The 10,189-nt window shown below is 30.4% G+C and overlaps 1 protein-coding gene across 1 annotated transcript; it reads right to left on the bottom strand.

The window, feature by feature from the left end:
- Positions 1 to 6,738: 6,738 nt before the first annotated feature.
- Positions 6,739 to 8,942, bottom strand: LOC111020071 (homeobox-leucine zipper protein HOX3-like). The gene is made up of 4 exons (XM_022296632.2): positions 8,758 to 8,942; positions 8,482 to 8,675; positions 8,311 to 8,390; positions 6,739 to 7,302 (listed from the first exon to the last, which is right to left on the bottom strand). The coding sequence occupies exons 1-4, from the start codon at positions 8,939 to 8,941 to the stop codon at positions 6,978 to 6,980; spliced, it is 783 nt and encodes a 260-aa protein (XP_022152324.2). The 5' UTR covers position 8,942; the 3' UTR covers positions 6,739 to 6,977.
- Between the last annotated feature and the right edge of the window lie 1,247 nt (positions 8,943 to 10,189).

The raw sequence follows: 10,189 nt of genomic DNA, 5'->3' as shown, positions 1-10,189 counted from the left end.
TAACTTATTTAAAAAGTGTGAAATGTTCATTTGTTAATTTAAAATATTTGTTATATTTTTTTTAGACATATCCATCAATATCAATATTTTCATCGATATTTCTATAAAATTGAGTCATTCACATTTCTATCCTAATCAAACTTAATTTTGAGAAATGATTTTGATTTTCAACATTTTTATCAAGATAAAAAAAATATTTTCCAAATAATATAATTTATTAAAATCGTTAGACATGCAAATGCAAGAAAAAAAATATTAGCTGTGGAAATACAAATTTTCTTTTATTTTTTGGAAACCATAATTTAATGTGTAGCACGAACCCTAATTTATGGAAGAAAATTAGTAACACCAAATCTCACAAATTTTGGACTATTATGAGACAAATTTCACATGCAATCTCGTAGTTAGGGTTAGGGTTAGGGTTAGGGTTTTATTGATTAAAGAAAAATTAGGCCTATCCTTTTCACACGTGAAAACACACTAAAATAAATGTTGACTCCATTCTCGAGCTTTGACTCTTGTTGAAGATTGAGTCATCAAAAACATAAATTCATATTTAATTAAAAAAAAAGAATTAAATTTCAATAATTTATTTTTAAAGAAAAAGAAAAAGAAAATCTCATTTCCCAACATAATCTTATGGGAATTAGGTCTCCCTCCACGTGAAAGAACATTCTTATATCATATCCTTATTTAAAAGTACTTAAAATTTCCATATGCTTAATTACTTTTGTGTTTTAACTCAAGAAGGGAGAGACAGAATCATAAATTTATTCTAAAAGAAGAATAAATATACAATAATGTTAGCCAAAGGTTGGAAGAAATTGGACTCCATTCGATAACATCCCCATTTCTCGTTTTTTGTTTTTCGTTTCCTTTTTTCAATCGAAAAATAAAATTACATTTTGATTATTGTTTGTTTTCTTTTTGCCTTTCTCTTTTATTGGAAAAAAAATGGAGGGTAATTTATTATAGATTAAAAAAGTAAAAATTTTATATGAAATTTCGTTTTTCAAACTAAATATTAAAGTTTTTTATGTTTTATTTTTTTTACTATGCATTTTAAAAATAAAAATGATAAAATAATATTTTTATCCATATTTTGGAAAAAAAATTCGAAAATATGAACAAAAATTATATTTTATCAATGTTTTGGTTCGGGTCATCTCCTCCAATGGATTAAGATGTGACTTTCAATTCGATAGAAATCAGCTACGAAGAAATTATAAATATAGCATAATATTATTACAACATATGTTAATTTATTCTTTTAAAAAAAATTAAATAACAAAAGACATAATAAAGAAACAATATTCATGTCATGTTTAAATGATATTTTTGTAAAAATATGAATTTTCTAATATATTTTAAAAATACATCTTTTTATTATGTTATCGCGAAGTAAAAATATTATAATTTTTTTTCGAACTACCAACATATTGACAATTTCCCATCTTATTTACATTAAAATAAACCAATAAAACGTAAATATTTTCCTTTTTAACAGAATATTCCAAGAATATAACCATATTAGGTACATTTTTACCGTGATGGATATTTTTCAATAGGCTTTTCTTAATCTCTTTCTCGTATATTTGTTTAATTTTTAAAGATTTAAATAGAAGGAAACTAACAATTTTTGGAGTTATATTTTCATTTTGAGTATTTTAAAACACCTTTTTATGTTCTCTATGATAGACAACAACACTAACAAATGCTTATATTTTTTTACTCCATTTTCATCTATAAATTTTGAAATAAATTAAAGATATTTAAATAATTCCTATTAAAAGAAATTCTAATTTAAGCGGGTCCCAGGGAGATTGGCTTTAAGTTATTCAAATAGTTATTTTAAACTTTGTAATATATATATATATATATATATATATATATATATATATATTAAGTATTTTCCATTTTTCATATACTGATTTTTTCTATGAAAAAAAAAATGGTTTAATTTCATATTTTATTTGTGGAAAGACAATACTCCAAAGACTTGAACCAATTATTTTCTTAAGAACTCTTAGAAAATAAATAATAAATACTAAATATTCAAGTGTAAACAACATAGATAAGGTATCAAATAAGATATTCTTAGTTAATTAATAAATTCAATTCAATTTGATTTACTTGAACTCAAATCAATTCTATTTTAAGTGAACTCGGCCAACAATTAGCCCAATACAGGTTCAATTTATCTTAACTCAAATCGATTCAAATAAAGTATATATAACCTGATCCCAGCTCAAACTGTCGAGATTATTGTTTTTTTCTTTTTTCGATTCTTAGGTGCAAATGGGGCTCAAAGCAAGGTTACAAAAAAGGGGGCGTTTTTAATGGATGGATGAAGACATGTTGAATGCATGTTTGAAACAAAATTTTTAGGGTTTTGTGGGAAAAAAAGAACCAAGTGACCAAACCAATCAATGTCAAGGGCCTCACAACCATTGGTTTAATTTGAATAAAGCTCTCTCTTTGGAGTGGTGGGAAGAAAGAGCCATGTGATGTTGTTGTTTAGTGGCCCTTTGTGAGTATTTATTCCAAATGTTCGGTTGGGAGGGAGTTGAGAACAAGGGCACCATTAAAACTCATCCATTCTTGTTGTTGGAAGTATATACTTAGAGGGTTTTGATTATTCATTTTGGGAACATGGATGGATTTCATTGTCTTCTTGAGGGGCTTTAAAAGGGGTAGTAGTTTTACGAGTAGTCGTTGTGTTGTGTTGTGTATGTAATCGAAATATGGTTTCATAATGATCGAAACCATGTATCCGTACGAAACCCTGTTGGTTTTTTAAACAATTGAAGTTTGCTTTCTCTTTGCTATTCTTTTTCGCTCTCTCTTCTTCATAACAAAGGGGGTCTTTCTGTTGGAAGAAAACTAACCTCGAGAATGATAATACAATGTCTGGGTTGGGGATACAAAGCCCCCGCGACCTTGTCCCTTTCTCAGTCTTTAAAAGAAAAAGAAGATATTTTTACAACGTTGGATCGAGCTACTTATACATCTCAAACTACACAATAATTTCAAAATTTTTTTTGCATTATTGTTTTTCATTGTTATTAATTAATTTTCCCTTTTATCTAAGACAAGAGAGGGCGATGACAATAAAATGGTGTAGGGCAATGTCAAAGAAGTAATCTTTGACCTTACTCCCAAATACTTTAGACTCTCCTCCTTATCTTGGGCCCTTGCTAATTTAAAATATCATAAGAAAGATCCTATTCGGATGAAGCGGATTGAAATATTCATCTACTTTTAATGAAATTTTCTTATAATAGTAGTTGTGATTTTCATTATCAGATAAAACCATTTTATCTGAAGGGAAAGTATCCTTTTGGTCCTTGAATTTTTGCTTATACGTCAAATTGGTTCCTAATTGACCCTATACATAAAAAATCGTGCATTTTTTATTGCCCTAGGTTTCTGGAATAGGTTTAAATGCTCCTTAAACTGATGTCGTTAGGTATATCTAACGAAAAAGATGATTGAATTGACATGGCATATCTGAGTTGGAATATGTGCGTTATGCCCAATTGTGTAGCGTCAATCTAATAAATGGGGAACCCAGTTAGAAACTCTAATGCCTCCACATAGAATGTAACATCACGCTTGATTGGTTCTAAATGGAGGCAACCTTTCTCTAGTGTCAGTACTCTTCAAAATACAGTTTTCTTCTAGGTCAACATTTTTTGTGATTTTTCTTTTTTTTTTTTTTTTATTTTGGGTCTTGCTTCTACTGTGCATTAAAATCGTCATCAGTTGATTATATAATGATGAAAACTTTATTCTTAAGAGTACCGATATTGCAAAAGGTTTCCTTCGTCAAGGATCAAGCCTTGAAAATTCACGGAAGGAATACGAGAAATCGAAGGAAGAACTATGAGAAATTATCTTCAGTCTCTTACTAGACGCTTCAAAAAAAACCCTTTATGCAATATGAGACTTCTTCAAGAAGTTATTAACGTTGACTTTACATATACGCCATACATGTGTTAATTATAAGCATCGAGTAACATGATCTTATGATTAGCACTGCGATAGGGCTAAGGATCAAGTTCTGCAAGGAGCATCGCAGAACTGTGATTGCATAGCGAAGACCAGCACGATTTTATCTTTCCATATGGACACGCTAGGGTTTATGATCGCATTACTAAGCTATCTGATCTTTGCTACGTGTCACCAATAACGCGTCCAGTGATTGCATGGATTAGCCCAATCTTGCTATGCGATGGCCAACAACGCTCGGTACCACATGGATTGACAACGTGATGTTATATTTCGCATGAACATATGAGGGTCTTTGATCAAGTCCCTCATTTATTAGATTGCGATATGCTATATATGGGCATAACACAAGGTGAATATCCACTAACGTTATGGTATTTTCTAACTCACATATGTCAGGTCAGCCTAGTCATCTTTTCTGTGAGACACCTACTGCAGTGCCAATTCTAGAATCAGAGGCCAAAAGTGCACAATTTTGAAACATATGGATTCAAATGACCTAGGTGAAAACTCAAGAACCCAAAACCACGCTTTTCCTTAATTCAAAACATTTTACGATAGGGTAGATTGCAAGACCTTCATGTGTTGGGATGAAGTTGGTAATAGAAAAGTTGATGGATCTTGGTCATAGGTCATCAATACTTTTCAAATCGATTGGTCTTAATTTATTTATTAATTAAAAAAAACATTACATATATGGGAAGCACATTTCATGAATAAGTAAGGTTGTGTTTAGTTCGTAATCTGAAAACAAGGGATTAATGAAAATCAGGATTGTAATATTTGTTTTCACTGTTTTCATATATGTGTTTTGTGGTAGATTTGGTAATTGAATATCAATTTAAAAGATGGTTAAGGATGTGTTTAGTAATATATTTGTAAATTATAAGTAATTACAAACTAACTATTTAGTTTAATCTAAAGTTATATCAATTAATTTACTAACATTTTTTTATCAATTTTGTATAATTATTATTTTACATAATTTAGACATTACATTTTACATGTTTTAATTTTAACAAACATAAAATGAATTTATAATATGAAGTAATATATTTATCAAAGATTTTTTATTCTTTTTAATTTAGTTCTGCATCTTAACAATTTCAAATTCTGAATCTGAAAACACTTATAACATTAAAAAGTCGTTTTCAGAATTTTTGCTATTTGGATCACATAAAATTCGAAAACAGTTTTCAAAAATGAATTCGAGTTTTCAAGTATGTATCCGTACGGAATATAAATAACTTACAAATATCTTCGTGAAAGAAATACAAGTATTTTTTTTACTATCTTCTTTTATACACGACGTTTAATTTTTACCCTTAGAATTTTATCCATTTATACCCTCTGAAAATAGGAATTCTTATTCTATTTTATAATTTATTTTCTCTCTTGAGCAGTTTACATAACATTTTATTATTCTAACTTAGGGACTTTTAATAGAAAGATAGTTGCGCTTGGCCAAAGAGAGCATAGCTCAGCGGTAATTGGTATATACCTCCAATCAAAAGGTTGACTCACGATCTTTTTGTTGGACATAGGTATCTTAACCGTTCAACTATGCTCAGATTAGCCCTAGAAAAATGGTTTTAATAACTAATCAAATTAATTATAACAATAGGGTTCTTACATAAATAAATAAACTTACCATAAGGGTTAACTAAAATATACATAAAATCTGAAATTTAACATTTCAAATTATAATTAATGTTGTATTGAATTATTTTTATTGGTACTAAAAAAATGTTATTTATTGATATGGAGAAGGGTAAAATAGGCACAATAAATATGCAAAATAATAATAATACATAAAATAACTTGTTTAAAATTTTGGCTATTTCTTTTAAATGGAAGATGTATAGATGATTTTTCACATTTTTATATAAGATATACACCAAACCAATATCATACGATGGGCTGAAGCATTGGGTGATGGGCCTACTTTATGGGCCTTTTATGGGCCTTTTTGTTACCATTAAGAAAAAAACATAATAGAAAGCCCACCTTGTAAAGATTTGTAGGCCCATCTTAGAGAGGTTTCTTCTTCAAGGGGAACCAAAACAAACTCCATTGTGGGCCAGAAACTTAAATAGGGATAAACCCAAAGAATGGCCATAGAGAGTTGGCAAATTCCATATATAAACATTTTAGTATTTCTATTTTTATACCCATATAAAATAGTAGACTGGTTATATAGATTCAATAATTATTTTAGTATGATTCAATCATTATTAAATTAAAATGTGTTATTAGTAATACATGTCGGATGATTGTGATGACTCGGGCCTAGGATTTTGAAATCCATATGAGATTTAGAGACTTTTTCATTCTCCTTTGAATCGAACAATATCATTTAATATCTTAAATTATTTTTAAAGTATTGTTAAAAAATAACATATAATCCTTCAGCGGACCTTGAATGGGAAAACTTTAAAGTTTTGAATTCCTTTCAACAATTTGATATACTTTTTAGAATAAATAATTTAAATAACCAAATCTATAAATTCGATTATTACAAGGTTGAATTAAGTTAGGTGGATCTTCTAAGTTTGACAAATATGGAACAACAACGTTTGATTAATTTTCCAATTCCACTTTTTTGTATTGAATTTTTACCCTTTTCATTGTAGGAAAAAAAATAAAAAATTCTCATGATAATTCATATATAAAAAAAAATTTAAAAAGTCAAATGAACTATATCTTTTAATTTAATTGGGTGTCACCCAACCAATCTATAAAAAGCTCATTATTATTTTTTTACATAAAGTAGTGAATAAGTCAGAAAACTCACTTACTTTACACGTAAAAATTTAAAAATAATAATTTAAAAAAAAAAGAAAGAAAGAAAAAAAAAACCCCATGCAGATTTTCTTTTCAATGGAGGAATGAAAGGCCTATGCTCATTTTCTAACCTTTGCCATTATTTATTATCTTCTTCATTTCTCGGCCTCTTGTCCGGCCGATCAGCAAGCGGCCGATGGCCGCCGCAGTTTGTGGGCGGTCAGAAGTGCCTTCGATGGCATTGTGGCGGTGACTGCGGTGGCGGGGGCTGCAGCCTTACCGGATATTATAGAGGCAGCGGTTACGCGCTCACAATGCGGACACATGGTTACGGTGGACGCCGGGAGGGTCGGTTGACGGGTGGGGGCTGAGATGAGGGCGGGTGGAGCAACCTTGATGGCCCTCAGCTCCTCCAGTTCAAGGCGTAGCCGACGGTTCTGGTCTGTCAATGTTCCAAACCATCTCTTCAAATACTCACATTCCATCTCCGTTTGCTTCAACTTGCTCCTACAATTAATTGATATATTATTAGATCAAGTTCTTTCCCTTTCAAATACTATTTCTTGACTTTTAAAATCTTCTGAAATTGTTTGTTTTAATTGTCGGAGCGAACATATATATGCACAACTTAGTTATATTCTTATGTTCGAGTTCTATGCAGGTCATTGTGTTGCTCAGTCTAGATCTCCAATTTAAGCATTTCAATTTCTATTATTTTCTTTAATTTTTCCTCCAAATCCCACCATATGTATTTTTTATGAACAAATTTATACTAGTTTTAATTCTTGATATTCTCCCATATAATAGTGTTAACAATAATGCCTATATTGTTCATAAAATATTATTAAATTTAATAACTACTTAAAAGGTGATGTTCAAAACTAAAATTGGTTAAATTACACTTAAAAGTCATGTCACAAAGAAAGTTGAGATGCACTTTCATCTATTGAAAACTAAATTTTAATAAAATTAGATTATCAAACTTTAGTTCATATAAAAATTGGGTAGAATACTAGATATTAAATTACAAATTTCATCCCTATTATGGTTATGACATCACTTAAATTTTACTCCTATAGTTTTAAAAAGCTTCAATTTAGTTTATTTACTTCAATTTGGTCCCTATAGTTATATTTTTAAAGTTTCAAACTCATTCTTTATAGGCATAATCTCAATTGCCGCCAACATAAGCTTAGCTCAGCGTTAATTGGCTGATATCTTCCACCAAGAGAAAAAAAATTGAAATGATGCCTAAACCATAAGATTTATAACCAAATTTGGTAATTCACTCTATACTATAATAAAAACCTTTTATAAAAAAATTCGGCCACAGGTCCCATATTATGGTAAAAGTTATTGAAAAGAAAGTTTATTGGATGCCCTTAAAATTTTGATACCATATTTTGTTTTCTAAGTTGTCTTGTTCAACCTTAACTTTATCAAATAAACTCCCTCATTTATCGTTGGTCAATTTGTTGAACCAAATGAAATAGAGAAGAGAAGGTAGGAAAAAACCTGGCCCTACGATTCTGAAACCAGACCTCAACTTGCCTTGGTTTCAGCTTCAACTCCATAGCCAAAGCTTCCTTTTGCTTCTGAAAAACAAATCAAAACCATAAATTATGTCATTTTGTTTCCAAAATTTAACCAACTAAAAGATTACTATTTTCAGATGAATTTGCTCACTGGGTTTAACGTATGGTTGAGTCTGAAGCTTTCTTCAAGTAGACGAGACTGATCTTTCGACAGACGAAGCTTCTTCCTCGGCCGACCTCCATTAGCGCTGCTCTCTTCTTCCTCCTCCTCGGTGCTCAGTGCCACCGCCCATTCTTCTTCCGCCACCGCCCCCGCGGGTACCCGGTTCATGTCTAATTCCCTCGCTGCACAAAATCTCATTGTTACTGGAAAACCAGACCCTTTACAAAAGATTAGCTAACTGTTGAGCTATGTTGGAGAGCTTACCGAAGGAAGGACGAGCCGGGGAAGAAGCAAAGCCCGGCATGGAAATGGAGAGCTCTAAGCTGGATGAGTTGATTGGTGAAACCGCCATGGAAGTTGTGGAGAGGATAAAGAAGAAGAAGAAGAAAGGAAGAAGAAAGGGAAAGATGGAGAGATTTAAAGGGTAATTAGGTGAAGAAAGGGTCATACAAAAGGGGGAGAGGAAAAAAATGAAGGTTTTAGAGTTGGGTTAGGGTTTTATTGACTAAGGTGGTCAAAGTCAAAGGATTGGGAATGAGTTCCGTCTAATGGATGACACGTGTAACAATGATGGCTGTGGAAAAAATCATTAAAAAAAAAGAATTTCCAAAAGGCATACTACTCTTATTCATTTTCATTGTTAGCGATGTCAACAATATGTGTGAGAAAATTTTTATTACTATGATAGTTGTACGATCATAATGCTTCAATTTTTTTCCTCTTCATATTATTCTCATTTATTATAAATCAGTTGTTAACTCTTAAAAGTAACGTGAAGTCTAATAGTATTTAAGAATTATTTATTTATTTCAAGAAATAGAAATATTCTCGATTCATACAATAAAGTAACATACTAAAAAAGAGTGCGTAGAGGAAGAACAAGCAGGGAGAGATTTTGTTGGGGGAGGTCATTGTTATCCCGTGTATTTTTTTAAAAAGGATGATTTTGGTCACTTCATATTCATTTTTATCTCGTTTCTTTGGATCAAAATTTTAACATATACATCACTCATTAAACTTCTTGAAATTTAACTCCAAATTTGTTTAAAAAGATCTGGATAAATTTGTATTGAAATTTGACCAAAACCATTGTTTGAAAAATACTAAAATAAATCAAATAAAAAAAATAGATCATAATAGTACTTGAAGAATAAAATAACATATAAAAGAGAGAGATTTTGTTGGGAAGGCAAAAAGTGGCTTAAAATTTGGTTGTCGGTTAGAAAAAAAGGTCAGCTGGAGAAATGATTGGGTGTTGCTCCTAAAAACCACTACTCCGTGGACCCTTTTATCTCCACCTTTAATTTTCCAATCTCATCATCTGGTCTCCTCTGCTCCCTTTTATACACACAATTTCCATCCAAATTTATATTATTAATATTAATAATATTGCTCCTACTATCACCTGAAGAGACCTTGTTTATTTCACATTGAGATTTATTTTCTTAATCGAGTTTTTAGTTTTATAATCTTTAATTTTATTTCTATTTTTTTTTCTTTTTTTCCTTTTGTTTGTTTGGTGTTGTCCTTGTCACTTTGGATTCCTAGTTTTTTTTAGAGGTCTCTTCTTTTTTTTTAGTCTTGATCTTGAGATTGTTCTAAAAAAAAATTGTCAATTGATCGAGTTCAAATGGTATAGTTTTACTCCTATCCTGAACTTAGCATGATATATCAATAAATTTTATTTGGAAACTTA

The sequence above is a fragment of the Momordica charantia genome (assembly GCF_013281855.1).
Source record: "Momordica charantia cultivar OHB3-1 chromosome 4 unlocalized genomic scaffold, Mcharantia_2.0 BLBB01000004.1, whole genome shotgun sequence".
Taxonomy (NCBI): Eukaryota; Viridiplantae; Streptophyta; class Magnoliopsida; order Cucurbitales; family Cucurbitaceae; genus Momordica; species Momordica charantia.
The sequence above is the reverse complement of the archived record's forward strand: the minus strand, read 5'-3'. Positions and strand labels throughout refer to the sequence as shown.

Excerpts from the sequence above, each read along its gene's own strand:
- LOC111020071 (XM_022296632.2), bottom strand. The coding sequence starts at position 8,941 with ATGACCCTTTCTTCACCTAATTACCCTTTAAATCTCTCCATCTTTCCC. Across the intron at positions 8,391-8,481 it reads TCAACCATACGTTAAACCCA|AAGCAAAAGGAAGCTTTGGC; the intron begins GTGAGCAAATTC and ends TTTGTTTTTCAG. Across the intron at positions 7,303-8,310 it reads TTTCAGAATCGTAGGGCCAG|GAGCAAGTTGAAGCAAACGG; the intron begins GTTTTTTCCTAC and ends AATTAATTGTAG.